The following is an 18,165-nucleotide window of genomic DNA, read 5'->3' as shown; positions in this document are numbered from 1 at the left end:
AATCTATATTGCACTTTTTGGGTGTGACACCGTGGAGACGTATATATAGTCCCTTAGTCCCTCTGATTCTCGCCTGCGCTAGAGATGTTTCGCGAGACGTTCGCGAGGCGATACAGCGCTCCTGCAGCTGTGAAATAAACAATCGGATACGATAAACGTATTTAGCACGTTTCTTGCTATCATAGAATAATAGGGACGATCCGGCCGTTCATCGCGCGATCTTATCTGGAATTTCTGGCAGGGTTGAAAGCCGGCGATAAAACAATAGCGGCGTTCGGAGTCTTGGGAAAGTACACGCCTTATCGTATGAATCATTGCTTTGGATGCGTCAAGAAGAACTTTCGCTCGTCTGCCGCCGATAAATTCGTGCGTCATTGTGAAAATATATACTATGGGACACGTTAGAGCAGAAGAACAAAAATGCACACACACAACAATGAGAAATATCGCCGTGACATAATTATTATACATGCACAACAGTGCATAAAAGTAAAATCTTACATTTATGTCTTACATTTATGTCTTATATAAGAGCGATTACTCTGATATTAAAAGCGACTCGAGATGAATTTTTATCTTACTCATTTAAGTAAACTTTCGTGTGTGTGCAGACCAGAGTTCCGTCTTCTGAATGCATGTATTAGACAAATAATATGCAATTATATGTAGGCAACCTTATACATTTCCATTTTTCATCATTAATTATCTTGTCAGAAATCTTGTGTATGCAATAAATTAACAATATTATTAAGTTTAACTATATGTTAGACAATTCTTATCGTTAGATGTAACTTATTGGCGGCATAACTGTTATGCAATCGAAATATCTCGTGTTAATCGCGTTCCATATCAATTAATACCCGTCAATCCCTCAATTATAATATCGATTAATCGCTGATGAAAAAGTGGCGATAGCGATTACGGGCTTTGATGCGATACGACTAGCCGAGCGACAGCTGCAAAACTCGTATCCTGCGTCGAATAAATCCGAAACGTCGTGTAGAACGGAAAGTTACAATATGAAACGCGAGGAATAAGAACTGCGTCGTAGGAAATTCATTTCGTGCGACATAACGACGGATCGTTCGCACGATCCATTTGTCATGATCGCTCGTATTGGCTCGTATACCGAGGTCTCGCCGTCCGTCCGGTCGTCCGCCGGGCCGGTCCCTCTCGCGGCCCTGAAAATTCGCTCATCCTTCGCTTCTCGGGCGGATCGTATCTAATACGGACCGTGGCAGAGTAGCCGAAAAGTAGTGCCCAGCAGACGACGCCCGAAACGGACGTGTATTCCTACGCCACGCACAGTGTGCGTGTGCATGTATGTATATGTTACTCTCCACGCAAGCACGGTACGCACGCACTCCCACACACGCGTGCGCGTCCGTGCGTGCGTGCGCATCCTGCGTGCGTCCGTTCGTCCGTCCGTTTGTTCCTTCATTTAACGAGAAACACACGCCTCGCCAAATGCGAAGTTCCACCGCATATGTCTCCACCTCCCGGTTTTGATCGTCGCAGACGCCAGCCGAGCCGATACCGCGAGGAGCGGCGTCGCGTCGCTCGCGCTCGGGAAATCGACGACTGCGTTTCCAGCTCGCACGATCGTTACACGTATCGCCCGCAAATAACGAGACTCGGAACGAATCGGACTATAGTACTCTGTCTCGTTCCCCCCCGTTGCGGTCTGGCAACGTCGTGACCGCGTCGCACACGCTACATACATAGCGTAACCGCGATCTTCGTCGAACGCGAATTATCGCCGGGCTTTTAATGTCGGAGCGATCTTCCGATCATCGGTGCATCTGCACGTACCGGAATCGGATAATCGCGCCAACAGAAACAGATGTCTGCACACGTCTGCGGCACGCTTTTGCCCAGCGTATATATAACGCGCATTTCTAATATGCTGTACTTCCGCAACTACATTGTAATGATGAACGCACGACGCGCATGATTAGGATCATTCGACGCGGCAGATAACCGCGTCCCCCCCCCCCTCCCCCGGTGTCACAATCGTCGCGCGTTTATCGCGCGACAATGGAACGTCGCGATCTGCGGCGAGACTATATAGCCGTTGTACGTGCGGCTGGCTGAATTCGCGAAACAATTGGACTGGGTAATGAGAATCATGCGCGAGTGCAATGAGAGGATGTGCTGATTGGGATGAATGGCTTATATTGTCGAGAGGGCAAAAAGTGCCCGGAGCTTTTCTGTCGAGATCTTCGGGCGCGATGTAACAGAGAAATGCCTCTTCTCTTCCGAAATGCTTATTTATCTACGTCGTCGCATACCCACTTATGTTATTTCCGTCACTTCGTGTTAATCGCAACAATTGTTATCTTCGAAAAAACTGACTCGTTAAATAATAGCCTTGCGCTTTGAAGCTGAAATATTAATCTACTAGTTGATTGTTATTTTTCTTTTATTATTATTACTAATATCGTTCGTGGCGATCGCAGACGATCGGTACACGTGGCGCATATTTTTTTCCCGAATGCGTCCGTAGTTCCCTAAAGCTTCGCCAATTCGCCATATATATATATGCCCTCTCACAATTTCTCGCCGAGTGCCGCGGGGCGTTTCCTATAATTTTCGCAAAATTACCGTGAAGGCGCGGGCGGAGGGAGCGTACGGAGTCATCGGCGTTAATTGATCTTACGGTAAACTCGCGGCGTGGCGCGTCCGCCTCGCGAGACAATGGCGAGCAGCGTTGCACGCGCCGCCTCGTATTGTCAAGCCGGTACCGGGCGTACCGTGCAATTATTAATCATGCGAAAGGTGCGGGGCGCGACCGCGTGCATACGTCTTGCCGATATAGACCAGTTACATACATATTACGCGCGGTCGCCGACTTAAGCAACAGCTCGCTCAGCATTTGCGTCAACGATGCACTTATCTTGAGTCAATCTTGGGACTGATATGATTTCGTTTCCCCCCCACGGGGACGGGGAAGGACGCCTCTGTGACGTTATTTAGTAAACAAAACGCGGGCGAACGATTATTACGTCTGTCCGTTATCTGTCGTCGATTTTTCCGAGAATTATATTTCAACGAGGACGACGTCTAGAGATATAGATGTGTGTACTCTATTTGTGCGGTTCTTTCAGGAAACGCTGAAAATATGAGAAACATCGAAAGATTATGTTGTCTCAACTAGCTTTCTCGCTTGTATCTTATCTCTTTTAGGTATTTTATGTATTTGTACTGACCGTTTTTTCTTTTCATCCGATCAAGTTCGGCGTAGCTATACGGCTGAGATGGAGATGATTCGTTGGAGACTGTGTTTGTGGAATTTGTGCGTTCAGATTTGAAGCTGGTACAGGTCGCGCGACGCACGATTAAGTTGGTCAGTATTTGCGACGGAGTAGTAATGGACGCGCAATTAACGAGCGCGATAACCGAGGCGAAGTCTAATTCGACGAGGGCGGCTGCACCGGCTGCTCGCGCTCGCTCGCGCTATCGGGCCTTTTATTTCGACCTTAACAATAACATATGCCGCGCGCGCGTGCGATTGCCGGCGCGATAAGGCCTCGCGTCGATTCGCGGCGCGTTATCGGCGCGCTGCAGCCTTTTTTTATTCTGCATTGATATGTACACTCTGTATATGTGAAGACGCGACCTTTGAACCGATGTGCATTCTCGCCACGTCAATCGGACGATGACGATTTTCAAACGTCGGAAATGCCGCTCGATCGACATCGTTCGTATACATATATATGTCGCGATTTTCGGACAATTATAATCTCGAGAGACGTACGTCTCGGAATCGAGCATGCAGGAGAAAGTATATATAATCGAAACGGGAAACGCGCGATGCAATTCTCACGTTCGTTGCGTGCAGGCGTCGCGAGCCCGACGGCGGAGTCGCGTCGCGTCATTCGCCGACGCTCCAGATTTGAGAATCGCGTTGTGCATCCGGTCCGGATTCATCGCCTCGAAACCATGCCGGATATACGGCGGAGCCGACGGAGGTCCCGCCGGTATTCTATCGACCCCGGAGGTCGACAGTTCACGCTCACGAGATTCTCCATTCTTTATTTTTGATATCCGGCACGATATCCTTCGGCGCTGTCTCCCCTTTCTCTTTCTTTCTCTAATCTTCCTCTAATCCTCTTAAAATGAGAGGAGATAGGGAAGAGCGAGCGCGGGCGGTCCGAAGGTCCGAACTGTCGGTGGAACCGCATTTTTTTTTCCAGAACGTAGCTCCACCTCTATAATGCAAACGGTAGAGTGAAACACGGCAGGAAGCTCGGTTAGCGTTTCGGATCGGTAACTTCGAACTCTTCCTTTCGCCCACACCTTCACATATGTCCTTCACATCGTAACGTAACAAACGCGTGCCGGGTAACGGCATGCAGGTTGCACGCACGACGGTACACGTGGTTTACAGAGAAATGCGCATGCAGATATGTATGTGTATGTATTATATCCAGATAGTCAAATTCATCGCAGCGCGTTACCAGCGCTATTGTGTCATTTTATCTTTATCGTCGATTAAACGTAAAAAGATAAAATGATGCAATAGCTGTGATAACACGCTCCTCGAACATAGCCAGCTATGTATATGAACAAGTGTTGCTTTTGTCGAGAATAGAATATCGATAGAAATATATAATAAAATAAATACCTGTTTATATAACACAAAATAAATAAATGTTGATATTTCCGACTGAGATTTTAAGTATATTAATAATTTTTGTGAATGTTTTATTTTTTTATCTTTATACTTTTAAATCACATATAACCGATTACTATATTCAATTTTTAAAACATGCACATGTTATTATAATATATTAAGTCTGAAAAAAAACCAGTTTAATATTACTGATGCTAATAAGAAGCTTATAAGGAACTTAGTGAGAAAAAAAAACGGAATCTGTTAACAGAATAATGATGGCACTGCGGAAACCGAGCAAAATCTATCATTTTAATAGTTACACGGATGGCAGAACTTCTACTCCTGTTTCTGTTGTTAGATTATGTTAGCGGAACAGGAGCTTAATGCGGACGCAGATGACGTCAATTTGCCGTAATATTCTCTAGAAGTCCGCTGGAAAACCGCTAGCGTATCGCTGCAGACATTTCGCTCACTGCAGGATAGTTCTCATTATCCAAGGCACTGATCGGTAACTTTCCATTTCCGGAACGTTTCTATCCCCCGACAAAGTCCTGCTGCAAAAAAAGGCGAATCAGTGTAAGTATCGCGCGGAAGACGATCTCCAAAAGTATCTTCTAGCGATCGATTCGTGTTGAAAGAAGCGCTCGTGACAAACCTCGACGAATTAATTAAATCGGTTCGACCTCTTTTTCCGAGCGTCGTCAGTGTGAGTTCGGCCTCGATAAGATCTCTAGAACAAGAGGAAGAGGAGATCTCGCGGCAGCGTGTCCCCTCGTGAACGGACACGCTCCAGAAATCGGTGTGCTCTTGCATGCACGCGCGCGCACGCGTTTTGATATCAGCTGATTCCTCCCTACTCCGCCGCCGCTGTTGCCCGTCACCGCTCGCGGCTCGCGCTTGTCATGGAACCACGCATTCGCCCGAGCCGTCCATTCAGATTCAGACGCTTCTGCTAGATAATAGTATCGCGCGCGTTACAGCACACGCGTGTTTTTCCGCATTTGCCGACAACAAAGGGGCCCCGGCTCGCGGCGGCAGAGCGGCAAGAGGAGCCCACCGTCGTCGTTACTGTCGTCGTCGTCGTCGTCGTCGTCATCGCCTCGCACCCATGGCAGACCATGAAGTCGTCCAGGCGAAAAGGTGAGCGAAATAGAATTGCGCGAAAAGATTCCGTCACGATTCGTCGATTACGTCGCGATTTTGAACCGCGATCGTATCGCGACGTTACGTCATTTGGCAGAACGAGGATGACGGCGGGTTGTAGCGCGAAGAAAGTAACGAGCCGAACACCATAATAAAGCGGTGTAGGTGATCGCGAATCGTGTTTACGGTTCGAAAGGTAGACATTTTTAGTTTTTTTTTTTTTCTAAGGCATCTCAAGGCCACACCGCGCGCGATAGATCTTTTGCGGTGGCACGTGGCGAATTGCGCGAGCAGGAGCGAGTAATAATTGGAAACTGTGATATAACGGCTATTAATACACACCGTTTTCGCTACGTACGTATGTACCTGTCTCTCGATGCGGAAGCGTGACTTAACACAAATTGCTATCAAACGCTGATTCATCTCAATTTCGTCGATATGTTGGATAAATCGAGAAGATTCCTTTTTCTTAGTTCTCATAATGCCAAGAAGGAAATAATCGTAATTTTATCGTTGCAGCAGCTGGATTTGGGGATGGTTTAGCTGGTCTGGATCGTCATCGACAATGTTACGTGCTGCAGAGAAGAAGATTTTGTCGTGTAAGCGAGATAAACAATATCGTATTAATATTATGATTAAACTTGCGGCTAGACCGAAATTCTTACATATACATTATTAATCGAAATGCAGGCTTGAAAACAGCGTATCGAGGATGGTTTGTCGATATTGGGCCGGTTGTGGGACCAGCGGATAAGATATGGACCATTTCATTGAATGAGGAATCGCCGAAGGTCCCAATCGTTTTACTACACGGCTTAGGAGCTGGAGTAGCACTATGGTGTTTAAATTTGGACGCGCTTGCATCCCAGAGACCAGTTTACGCCATAGACTTGTTAGGTAAGAAACCATTTAAAGCAGCCTCGAAATTCCCTCCAGTGCTTAATTTTTTTTATCTGTGATTCTATCTGATTTATATTAACATAATGCAACGTAATCTAATAATTAAGTTCTTTCTACTTTTGTGATTATTTTATCATTATCCTCTTGACAAATACATGACTCATCTGCATGACTAATCAAATCAGCTGAACTTTGTAGTTGCGTATAACATATAACTTGATATATGAATCTGCCTTTCATAACTGGATGCAAAATATTCGAATATAATTCATAACATTCATTAATAATTTCTATGACTTTTATCACTCTACACTTCTAATACAGCTACACTTGACATTTTTAATTCTTAGGATTTGGCAGGAGTAGCAGACCCGTCTTTAGCAATGAAGCACAAAAGGCCGAGGAGCAATTAGTACATTCTGTGGAGGAGTGGAGAAGAGAAATGCAGCTGGAGAACTTTGTATTGCTGGGTCACTCAATGGGCGGCTTTCTCGCGGCATCTTACGCCATGCAATATCCCGAAAGAGTGAAACACCTTATACTAGCTGATCCATGGGGCTTTCCCGAGAGGCCAGCCGATAGAGAAATTGTTACGAAGGCACATATACCGTTCTGGGTTAAAGCTATAGCGTTTGCGGTACAACCCTTGAATCCTCTTTGGGCAGTTAGAGTCGCTGGACCATTCGGTTAGTATCACCGTGAACATATATACGCAATAATGTATATTGTATTCTTTCCACATTATTGAATGAAAATATTTATCGCAGGACAGTGGCTCATCGAAAAGACAAGACCTGACATTGTGAAGAAGTTTTCTCCCCTACTGAAGGATGACACTGCTGTAATTTCGCAATATATACATCAGTGCAACGCGCAGACACCTTCGTAAGTTGCATACCGTAAATATCTCGGTGTATTTAGAAATATTATTAAACGCGCTATATAATATTCTGTACTCGATTCACAGAGGCGAGAGCGCGTTTCATGCGATGATGCAAGGTTTCGGATGGGCAAAAAATCCAATTGTTAAACGGATGGATAAGTTAAACGATGATATACCTATAACGTTACTTTATGGCAGTAGATCGTGGGTTGACAATTCAGCTGGTGAAATGATTAAACAGTTCCGATCTTCGTCATATGTTAATGTTCAGGTGGGAAAATAATTAAATCGCACACAAGATACAAAATCAATTTGCAACTGTCTATATAAGATGAATTATTATGCAGGTGATTACCGGAGCTGGTCATCATGTTTACGCGGACAAAAGCGAAACCTTCAACAAATACGTATTGGAAGCATGCGCCTTAAGTGACTCGATACCTCACTTAACATCGTCAAATGTACGTCCCTACATCAAACCCGTAAACGATCAAGATATGGATGTAAATGAAGCGTTCGAAGAGCGAAGATCAGAGGAAAAAAATCTGAATACGTCAGGCTCAACAGAATCAAAGATTTAATTTAAAAATGTAGTCAATTATTCTCATCCAAAAAGGACATTCCAGTTTCGCTGACTGGTACAAAGAAACATAAGTAAGCACATATTGTGATGTAAGAATGCCGCAAGATATCTTTAACATACAAATACGTATGTTTATGTCGTGACACATGAGCTTTATGTAATTTATAAATATTGATAACGTAAAAGAGCGTAAACTGACGGATGTTGGTCGCGTGTCAATTGATTGACTGTAGATACTAAGATATCGCGAAATCATTAATATATAATACTTACACGTTTTCAATTTTGGAAATTATGACAATGTATTACTGCAAATGCGCGGGAAATATTAAGAGGAATAGTGTGATCTTGCCGTAAGTAAGATTTATATTTTTAATCGTCGAGATTATGTGCAACTCTATTATAGCGCGCTTTAAGAAATTCAAACGAGTCAAAAAGGGATCAAAAGTACAAAAGTACGAGGTGTAATTACATAATGGAAGTTTGTACATTATGTACAGTCTTAGCTTTACTAACATAGGTAACTAGTGAAGAGTGAGCATTCTTGTTATTGTTATTGTCTTATCTCACAGCTGGTAGTAGCAAGATTTTGTGTATATTGTACAATACAATTTATTACTAATAAATTATTTATTGTACACGCATGTATAGAAAGTCAAGCCTATTAGTATTATATTTATATTGAATAAAAATTGTTCTCTGAAACGAATCGTTTTGAAACAATTTTTGTATCTCATTCTTAAATTCGATGATACTCGTTATTAGATATTTTCATCGAACAGCTGATAGCAAGATTTTATGTATATTTTGTACAATACAATTTATTACTAATAAATTATTTTATTGTACACACATGTACAGAAAATGAATCCTATTAGTATTATATTTATATTGAATAAAAATTGTTTTCTGAAACAAATTGTTTTGAGATCATTTTCGTGTCTCATCCTTAAATTCATTGGATGTATTCGATATTTTCATCGAACAGTTGATAGCAAGATTTTGTTGTATATTGTACAATACAATTTATTACTAATAAATATAAATTATTTATTATATCTACACATACGTACAGAAAGTCAAGCTCCCATTAGTATTATGTTGAATAAAAAATTGTTCTCTGTAAACAAATCGTGTTGAAATCATTTTCGCGTCTCATCCTTGAATTCATTATTGGACTCCTTATCGATATCTTCATCGAGGTACTCGTCGTTGATATCCTCGTCATTCTCGTAATCAAATTCTTCGTTATCTATCTCTTCAAAAGTGTTCAACAACTTTTGTCTATCCAATTGTTTCGCACGACGTTTAAGTTTTTCTTCCTTCCGTCTTTTGTCCAGAAAATCAGAGAAGACCTTTTGCTGCTCTTTCCGGGTTACAAATTCGACTTCTTTCGAGATCGGATCACAAGTGTTTTCATCTGTACTCGTATCCGCATCCAACATTCGTCTTTGCGAAGCTTTCTTCGACTTGGACATTGCACTGACAATCTGTAATAATTAATTAACATATATTTCACGCATTTATCTTTTATCAATAAAAAACATAAGAGACAGAAATTACCTGAGATGTGATTCTGTGATGATCTAATCCAAATACGTCGTGTCTCATTACTGGCAATTTGATATAAAATTCACCCGTCTTGGAATCGGCATTTGCAATTGAAATATCCAATTGCTCTTGTTCGCCCAGGGTTTCACTCTCTTCCTCGAAATTTATCATCGCCAATCTCTTCTCGACTTCCTTCTCTGTAAAGTGCTGCTTGTTTTGAACGAACTGGATAGGCGGCACTACACCTATGACACGCAGCTGCGACAGCTCGTGCCGAATAATTCCGGCGCACTTATGCAACGCTTCCTGGAGGACAAGTGAGTCGTTATTAGGTATGTAGTACACATTGACGTGTTTGAAGTCCGGAGTTATCTTGACATGGGTAATCTCTAGGCCGTCTTTTAAAATGTCAGACACTTGTCCCATCGACATCATGTCCGTTATATGCTCCATGAAAAGTTTATCTCGAATCATCATTCTGCGTATCGTATGCTTAGAAGGCGTAGGTTTAACGGTCGAATCGACGCTCGCGACACTGCGTAATTCTGTGTTTGTGTCGTACCATTTTCTGCAACAAAACAAAAATATGCAAATTGGATTTAACAAAAGTCTAAAGCGTGCATCTTTTTATCTGTCTCAAGCAGTCCGTCTTACCTCTTCGATTTACGACTTCCATACATTATTTTTTTCATGAATTTACCCTCTCTATAGAAATTCGAGCATATGCTGGATGAACTAATACATCTGGATATCTGAAGGTACATAATAAAAGGACGTGCACTCTGCATTTTAATAATCACTACAATATACCGGTTCCAGCAAACGCACCTGTGCGTGGTGTATGTAAACAGCTGATAATAGATCTGCTCGTTTTAGTTGCACTTTCTCGCACTTTTGTGGTTAGAATGAATGAAATGAATGTATGTTCGATCTTTGAACAAAAAAAGAGAAAAAGAGTAAATAAGGTGCAATGAAGGGATGCAAGTGAAGCAGACTCATTATAAAAGGACGATATATCAGACTTGTTTGCATTGATTGAAATCCTCAAAAATGTTTGCATTTGAAATGATAGATATATGTTGGAAAGAGAGAGATACAATGCGACTAGATTTACTTTTTTATGAGTTTCAGAACATATTGACATTGTAAAAAATGCAAAAATTTAAATTTTCAAAAATAGAAAAAAGGCAAATATAAAAAGCGGCTGCACTAACTGTGAAAATTCCAAAGCCCTGATTTAGATATTTCTAAAATCTAATGCAAATTAAGATTATCATACTGTCACTCTTTCATATATTAAAGACTCGATTAATTGATTTTTTCACGAATTATGCAATTTTTTATTGATTTTTCGTATGCATTATTATGTAAGTATACTTTTGTTAGACATTGTTTAGCTAATTCAATTACCACAGTAAGGGACGTCTTTGTGCACGCCTACATAAAGTATAAAAACGTGAGACAATAAGTAGAAAAACGTTTTATAAAAATATTTCATTAATTATACATACATGTCATATTTTTACCTATCATATATACGGACAATGCAAATGAATAAAACGATGAAATAAAAAAAAAGATGTTTCAAAGGATATCTTTTTTATAAAAATAAAACTTGAATTTTCGAGAGTATTTAGAGAGCAAAACTTCACCAACACGGTGTACAAATTGTTTGACTAACTAGACAATAAATATTCTTCTTGAGATATAATTAACAGTAAATATTCTTCTTAAGATATAACATAAAAATAAAATACTACAGTACCCGTCTTTTTGCGTTTCGACTTGTGCTTTATAATTACGGTCGTTTGTTCTTTTCCGATGCTGAAACAGAAGTGCAGATCAGACAAATTAAATAGAGTTAAATTTAGGGAGTGCTACATTAATGTATATAAAGCGTATTATTATAATTAAAACTCTTTACCTTGCCTTTCTTGTATAAGTTCCTTTCTTTTGTTTTTAAGTTCGGGAGGCAAGTTGTCGATCATACTCTCAATAAAATTATCTAGAACTAACGATCTAATCATCGATATTACTGGCTTCCTACAGACGGGACAGTCCTTCCGTCTCCTGTTCCACGATTTTATACAGTGATGACAGAAGGTGTGCGCGCAATTCAACGTCGTTGCATTGACAAATAATTCCGAGCATATGGAGCACGTCAGTTGTTCATCCATTATGTCGCTCACTTTTCCGAGGACGCTTTCCTTAATGTTGGTCTCTAGAATATTTTGACTTAACTCGGTCAGATCTATCGTGTCTATTATTTCATATTGCGGAACCTCGTACTGATCGCCGTTCAAGTTCACGAATATACACTCCGATGTACTCGCGACAGTTTCATCTGCGTTTACTGAAAAAAAAAAGATCAAACGATTCAGTAATGGCAAATGATTGTTTTGAAGTTCTAATTGAAAAGCACACTATTAAAAAAAAATAGCATTACATGTGGAACAATCTGTAAATTTGTGTAAAATTTATTAGAACATACTATTCAATATTGCCTGTGAAGTTTCTGCTTTTGCTTCCTGTTCCTTCAAGGCTTGCTCCGTCTCTTTCAATTTCGCTTCTAACATAATCTTCTCATTCAATAACTGGGCCTGAATGTCCTTCTCTTCCTTCACCTTGCTCTCCATCATCTTCTTCCATTCCGCTTGCTGCTCCTCTCTCCACTTCTCCATTTGATCTTTCATCTTTACCTCCAACATCTCCTTCTCTTGCTTACTCATCTCTAACGCCTCTTGCCATTTCTGTTTCTCCTCGTTTATCCTCGCCTCAAACTGCAGCCTTTCGTTTTCCAACTTTTCCAATAATTGAGAATACATGCTATTCAGATTCTCTTCCTGAGTATTACACGCCTTTATCTTATCTTCCAACACTGCAATTTGCTTCAACAAGTTTTCCTTGTCGTCTTTAGCCATAGCTTGCTGCGACAACAGATCTTCGAGCTGTTGCTTTAATACGATTTGCTCCTTCTGTTTTATCTCAAGCTTATTTCTCAACTCTTTCCTCTGGCTTTCTTGGCTTTCGGCAAAAGTTTTCTGCTTGACCAAAACAGAGTCGAGTATCTTTTCGTCTATACGTGGCTTCTTAACACGGTGCTCTGTCTCGGTAAGGGTGAATACATATTTGAACGTTTCATTAAAACTTAATTGTATGATATCACCGGAACGGACAGTTTGTACTTCGCCAGTGGCCAGAATTTGATTGTTGACCATTATTGTTGTGGAAGAGCTTAAGTTCTTTATCGTCCATTCGTCTTGGCCTTCACATCTAAAGACGCAGTGTTTTCTAGAGATCATGGTATCCAATATAATCTCGTCATTGTCTCTTGCGCGTCCGATCTTGAACTGTACGAAAGGAGAAAAAAAATTATGTCCTATACGTTCAAAGGATTTGATAAAGAGCAACATTGTAAAAATATCTATAACATGCGTTTGAAAAATACATGATTTATCGTACACATTAATTAGGATCACATAGGGTGCTTTCCACTTGGTGACACAAGCCAACACATCGTTTTGCCTTTGTTACTTAATTAAATGCTAAGGATAGAATGACGTTTGTGTCGGCTTGTGTGACACATGGAGAGCACCAGAATTTTTCTATGTGTCAATCGCGCGTTTCCGTACCTCGTTTTTATCGATGTGAATCCGTTCGTCCGTGCCGACTTTTATTAGGACCGGTTCGAGAATTTTTAACTCCTCGTTAGGTGCGGCTCTTTTGGGCTGCTCCATCGTTTAATTTTATCATAAATATCTTAATTACGTCTCAAAATCAAAATTACGGACGACATAATAGAGTTCGTGTATATTACTTTGCCTCGCGACGCATTAGATGTCGATTTACAAACGCTGTTAAGTTGTCCCGTAATTTCTTTTCAGGATATGGTCCTAATGACTCTCGCTGTCATCAAGTTTAATTCAAGAAAAAACAAACCTTTGCAACAATCAGCAACAGCTTGTTTCAGCTTGTTTGAATGCGGCAAATTGCAAGATGAACACGCATTTATCGATGTGCATAGAATTCATAGACGCGACACGGGTGTGTTTTTACATCATGGATGCGAATATTTTAGCATCGACAGGTGAGTCATCTGGCGAAGAGAAGCGACATTCATGTAAAATGAAACGCCACCGACGAGACGTGAACAAATTTTCGTGATCATCAAAGAGACTCGAAGGGCCTGGAGATGATTGGGTATCAATATTATGAATTATTGATATAAATTTGTGATTGTTAACATAAATGCAGTTGAATAATGCATTATTAAAATCATCGATTTTTTTTTATCATACAAATGCTCTATAAATTAATAAATATAGATACTTATAATATCATTGTCGCAAAATAATTTTTTTTTCTACTCTTATCATTTTTATGGATAATCAATCACTCATGGTAACTATAAAAATGCAGTTACTAACAAGTTGTAAATACATATATGTATATTATACATACATGTCGAGGCACAAATTTAAAAAACATTAATCTAACAATAAATCATAAAATCATAAAATTAATATTATATCATTAGCTAATTGTTCAAATTTTAACAATCATATAAGCTAACTCCCGTAAGATTGTCGGTCTTTCACAACATCTCGTCAACGACAAAGAGGAACGTAGAAAACACAAATTTAAAAAACATACAAAATAGCTCTTTATTAAATTGTAAAATTAAAAAAATATATCTGCATTATATCTCCATTATATCTTATCCATTAATTGTTCCCCTTTAATAATTTTGTTTTTTCATGCAAATTATTTGGTAAAAACCGCTAATGTGCTGTACAGTATCGCAGTAAAGTAAAAAGTGAATTTAAGATTGAATCATGAAACAGAGAACGTACCATCATCTTTACAAACTATAACAGGATAATATTTCGGTTGTTTCGGTTGTTTTTTCAAAGATTTTTTAAAACTCTCCGAGTCTTTAGTATCACTAGCGAAATTTACGAATTTTTTGGATTCCTTCTGTTCTTTCGCGGAATCCACTACTGGCTCTTTTGACACTTTTTTCGTTGAATTTTCTTCATCTGAATTCTCATAACAGAGAGTATCATCCGGCGAGAGATCATAAGATGAAGAATCACAGCCCTTTTCAAAATTGTCATTATCAATAAATTTGCAATCCTCGATAGATTGAAGAATGACTTTACTACCATGTGTATCTTGCAATTTCAATTTCTCTTTTATAGCACTAACTTGAATCTAGAAGATACAAAAGAGATTTTATATTAAAAAAATCTTAAAGAAGAGCAAGAAATAATTCTTTTCTCTGCAGAGATACTTACGTTCAAAAACATTGCTTTACGCTGCCAGTAACGAAGCTGTCTCGAGAGATTGTAGTTTACTTCGTCCTGCACCAGCATCTGCATAGCTTGCTTCTCAATTTTTTCATTCAACTCCTTGAGCTCTTTCCCCTTCGCGGCTAGCAACGATTGAGCGTAACTGAAAGTTAAATTTATGCCTCTTATTATTACGTATATTATACATTAATTCGGATTCAAGCAGAAACGCTTCTTCTGCTTACTTAAAGCTATCGTCTGTAGACTGCATTTCTTCCATCTGATCATTCTTATTAATTTCAGCCTTTAACTTGTTCTCGAGATCGAAGATCCTACTCTTGTACTTAGTCAGAAGCTCTGCATTCTCTTGCAACGTATCAATCAAATCAGTTTCCATTTTTCTAGCCATGCTGACTTTCTCCATCTTCAGCAGCTTGATTTCGGTCTTTGCCCTATTCAGCTCTTGCTTTGCTGCATTGTATTTGTGCGAAAACGCTTCCATCTTATCCAACAACATTTGCCGGCGATCTTCGACCTCAGCAAATAAAGAATTTCCTAAAATATTATCAATTTTAGGAAATTAAATCAATTAGAGAAAAAATCATAAACAACTGAGTATTATATTTTAATTATTATTCTACCTTTACACGTGTCACTAGCAGGAGTCATATTGGACGACTGCAATTCCTCAAGAGTCACAGCTAATTCTCTAGCAGTTTCCCGTGCGTCTTCCAATTCCTCTTTTTTCTCTGCCAGTTGTTCCCTTGTTTTCTATAAAGATATTTCCATTTAGCCTTACGTTACAATCGATCAAAGTAAGTCATAAGTTATTGCTTTACTTTTAAACAATGTTCAAGCTCTTTATATTCAGCATCCACGCGGGAAAGTTTCAATATCAACTCCCTTTTATCCGTCTCCATTTTTTCACGCATCTCTGTCTCATTTTCGAGCATCTTAGATAATTCCACAATCGAAGCATCTTCTGTTCCAGTCAGATCACACGATCGCTTATTCACAAGATCTTCATATTTTTGCAGGTCTTTCAGCAACTGCTCAATTGTGTGTTCACATTTTACTTGGCTTGCTTCTAGATCTGCAATACGATCTTCGTATTCCTTTCGCTCAGCATTGTACCTAGTGCAACATATAGTTTCATTTTATTAGGATTAACATAATTAATAATATATAAGAAAATCTTGGTTGAAAAAATAATTAGAAGAGATTAAACATGTATCAAATATTTAAAATCCATCTCTTTAACATATCAAAATACGATAAATGAAGACTTGATGTAAAACACATAAACGACGAAAATAAGAGCTCTGAAAGCAACTGCTCCAATGTGTATAATTTTTAAAATTTAATTCTTACTTTACTTCTTTCTCGGAACATCGCATAACCGTCGCTTGCGCGAATTTCTTCATATCCGCCTCCAAAGCATCTCCAGAGCTCTGAAGATCTTTTATGAGCGCTGTATTAATTTCCAGTTTGCGTCGCAGAACATGCAACTCCTGCCGGTAGTTCTCGTTCTCTTGCTTCAGCCTTTTGTAATCATCATGACAGATCGAGCTCTCCTCCAGATGTTCCTCGATTTTCGTGTCACTCGCACTGTCACCGTACAATTCCGACATCTCGGAATCTTTTGTGTAATTCCTTCTTTTCCTGTTCGATGAATCTTCGCTGCAGTAAGGCCTAAGTGATACAACCGCTCCGACCGTTTAAATTTTAGCGAGGTTACGCTTATTTTGAATTCGTCGGTTAAATCACAGATATGTGTAGAGAGATAGATTCGGCGCTGCGTGTCGGAAAGAGGAAAGGTGAATGATTGGTCGCGCCATTTGGCTAAAGTGGACAAAAAGCGACTGCAACACGATTGGCTGTTACGTCGATGGTTACGCCGCTATTGGACAAAGGCCCAAGCATATCGCTGGCTTTATTTCGCGTGTAGATTGCGTTCATTACTTTTTACTTTCAATGATACTTCGAGGATCGCAGTTCGATATAATTCGAACGACCGAGGTAAGTCGCGAAATTTTCAATTTTTTTCGAATTGAAGGTGAATCCTGCTCGAGCAACGTTAACGCCAGTATCTCAAAGCTGTTGAATCGTTAATACATCATTATATATCGATATCGTGATTCGCTTCTATGTATTTGAAAGAGTGGACAAAAATATTCCATAAAAATCTAGAAATTTTTAGAATTTCGGCTTTATAATTAGATATTCGGTTTGATATTTGTATTGATGTGAGTGATGTAGAAAAGTGTAACACAGCACGTCTTTTCGAAGGAACAGCGGACTTTTTACATGAAATATTTTAAAACCTACTGTCTACGTTAAAAGCGATTACGAAATATATAGGTAATCGGGATCATACAGGCGTAGCATAAGACATAAATAAATTTAAAACTTTCTTGTGATTTGATTAAACTTCGATTAACGATGATTAACTTATCAAGTAATAATTGTATATTGTCGATTGAATTAATTGTCGATTAAAATTAATCGAAATTGATGTTATTGTTGGGGGAAAATTGTTCTCGAATGTAGCATGATGTAGTGCCGTTGATGCGCGCGTTATTTGCCTAGGCGTGTGTTCCCCTCCTCCCCCACCAGCCGCCGACGCGTCACGCAATCCCCGTGCAGTCCCTCTCCGACCTCCGACCGGCGCGGCGCGGCGCGTCGCCCCCACCAGCGCGGCGCTTACTTCGGAGTTCGGAGCGGAGAGCCAGTGGCACGCCGAGAAGGAGCAACAGGCTGACGCCACTCGCCTTGGTTTGGGTTGGCTCACAGTGCTTCGGGGCGAGATTCGACACCGCGCGGCGACGAGGGAAGAGAGAAAGAGAGATACCGCTTTTTCCCGTCCGGACTCCCGGCGGCGGCTCGCAGCGGGGCGCGGAGTTGCCAGAGCTGCGGCATCATTAGTGCGACGCAGGTTGTTGCCAGATCGCCGCCAGCCGAGCCGAGCCGAGCGCGCTGCGCGAGTCGACGTAACGCAGCGACCGAGGTATCGGAGCCGTTCCCGTCGGTCGGGGCCAGCAGTTCTCGCACGGAGACCGGGACGGTGAGGCCGCGAGTCGGGTCGCGTCGAGAGAGGAGAAATAAGAGGCCCCGTGTGCGTCGCTCTCCTCCTATCCTCGCGCTCCTCTCCTCCCGCGTGCCGCGTCGCGCGTCGCGTCGCGTCGAGTCGAGTCGG

At 40.7% G+C, this 18,165-nt stretch overlaps 4 protein-coding genes and 1 long non-coding RNA gene across 10 annotated transcripts; 1 reads left to right on the top strand and 4 right to left on the bottom strand.

Annotated features, from left to right (window-relative positions):
* Positions 1 to 4,906: 4,906 nt before the first annotated feature.
* On the bottom strand, positions 4,907 to 5,453 carry LOC105449192. The gene is made up of 2 exons (XR_974310.1): positions 5,274 to 5,453; positions 4,907 to 5,172 (listed from the first exon to the last, which is right to left on the bottom strand). It is a non-coding gene; the product is annotated as an uncharacterized LOC105449192 (long non-coding RNA).
* A 109-nt stretch (positions 5,454 to 5,562) lies between these two features.
* Positions 5,563 to 9,046, top strand: LOC105449198 (1-acylglycerol-3-phosphate O-acyltransferase ABHD5). 2 transcript variants are annotated; one of them, XM_011688217.1, is made up of 8 exons: positions 5,563 to 5,758; positions 5,990 to 6,115; positions 6,281 to 6,360; positions 6,452 to 6,658; positions 7,012 to 7,347; positions 7,429 to 7,546; positions 7,629 to 7,815; positions 7,892 to 9,046. In XM_011688217.1, exons 3-8 carry the CDS (start codon positions 6,327 to 6,329, stop codon positions 8,123 to 8,125), a joined length of 1,116 nt encoding a protein of 371 aa, XP_011686519.1. In that variant the 5' UTR covers positions 5,563 to 5,758; positions 5,990 to 6,115; positions 6,281 to 6,326; the 3' UTR covers positions 8,126 to 9,046. The 2 variants fall into 2 exon arrangements, with proteins under 2 accessions (XP_011686519.1, XP_011686511.1); XM_011688209.1 differs by lacking the exon at positions 5,990 to 6,115.
* Positions 9,002 to 10,552, bottom strand: LOC105449210. Its single transcript, XM_011688231.1, has 3 exons — positions 10,333 to 10,552; positions 9,691 to 10,246; positions 9,002 to 9,617 (listed from the first exon to the last, which is right to left on the bottom strand). Exons 1-3 carry the CDS (start codon positions 10,464 to 10,466, stop codon positions 9,270 to 9,272), a joined length of 1,038 nt encoding a protein of 345 aa, XP_011686533.1. The 5' UTR covers positions 10,467 to 10,552; the 3' UTR covers positions 9,002 to 9,269.
* Positions 10,343 to 13,896, bottom strand: LOC105449218 (E3 ubiquitin-protein ligase RNF8-B-like). 5 transcript variants are annotated; one of them, XM_011688242.1, is made up of 5 exons: positions 13,311 to 13,896; positions 12,170 to 13,028; positions 11,603 to 12,031; positions 10,507 to 10,609; positions 10,343 to 10,430 (listed from the first exon to the last, which is right to left on the bottom strand). In XM_011688242.1, exons 1-4 carry the CDS (start codon positions 13,413 to 13,415, stop codon positions 10,551 to 10,553), a joined length of 1,452 nt encoding a protein of 483 aa, XP_011686544.1. In that variant the 5' UTR covers positions 13,416 to 13,896; the 3' UTR covers positions 10,343 to 10,430; positions 10,507 to 10,550. The 5 variants fall into 5 exon arrangements, with proteins under 5 accessions (XP_011686544.1, XP_011686561.1, XP_011686584.1 ...); XM_011688259.1 differs by lacking the exon at positions 10,343 to 10,430 and adding an exon at positions 11,444 to 11,520 and having other exon boundaries at positions 10,528 to 10,609; positions 13,311 to 13,895; XM_011688282.1 differs by lacking the exon at positions 10,343 to 10,430 and adding an exon at positions 11,444 to 11,502 and having other exon boundaries at positions 10,528 to 10,609; positions 13,311 to 13,893.
* Positions 13,897 to 14,317: 421 nt separating this feature from the next.
* Positions 14,318 to 16,740, bottom strand: LOC105449181 (protein Spindly-like). The gene is made up of 6 exons (XM_011688190.1): positions 16,341 to 16,740; positions 15,809 to 16,103; positions 15,611 to 15,740; positions 15,215 to 15,524; positions 14,976 to 15,132; positions 14,318 to 14,892 (listed from the first exon to the last, which is right to left on the bottom strand). The coding sequence occupies exons 1-6, from the start codon at positions 16,598 to 16,600 to the stop codon at positions 14,512 to 14,514; spliced, it is 1,533 nt and encodes a 510-aa protein (XP_011686492.1). The 5' UTR covers positions 16,601 to 16,740; the 3' UTR covers positions 14,318 to 14,511.
* Positions 16,741 to 18,165: the final 1,425 nt, after the last annotated feature.

This window comes from Wasmannia auropunctata, unplaced genomic scaffold, assembly GCF_000956235.1.
Source record: "Wasmannia auropunctata unplaced genomic scaffold, wasmannia.A_1.0 LD336111.1, whole genome shotgun sequence".
Taxonomy (NCBI): Eukaryota; Metazoa; Arthropoda; class Insecta; order Hymenoptera; family Formicidae; genus Wasmannia; species Wasmannia auropunctata.
The sequence above is the reverse complement of the archived record's forward strand: the minus strand, read 5'-3'. Positions and strand labels throughout refer to the sequence as shown.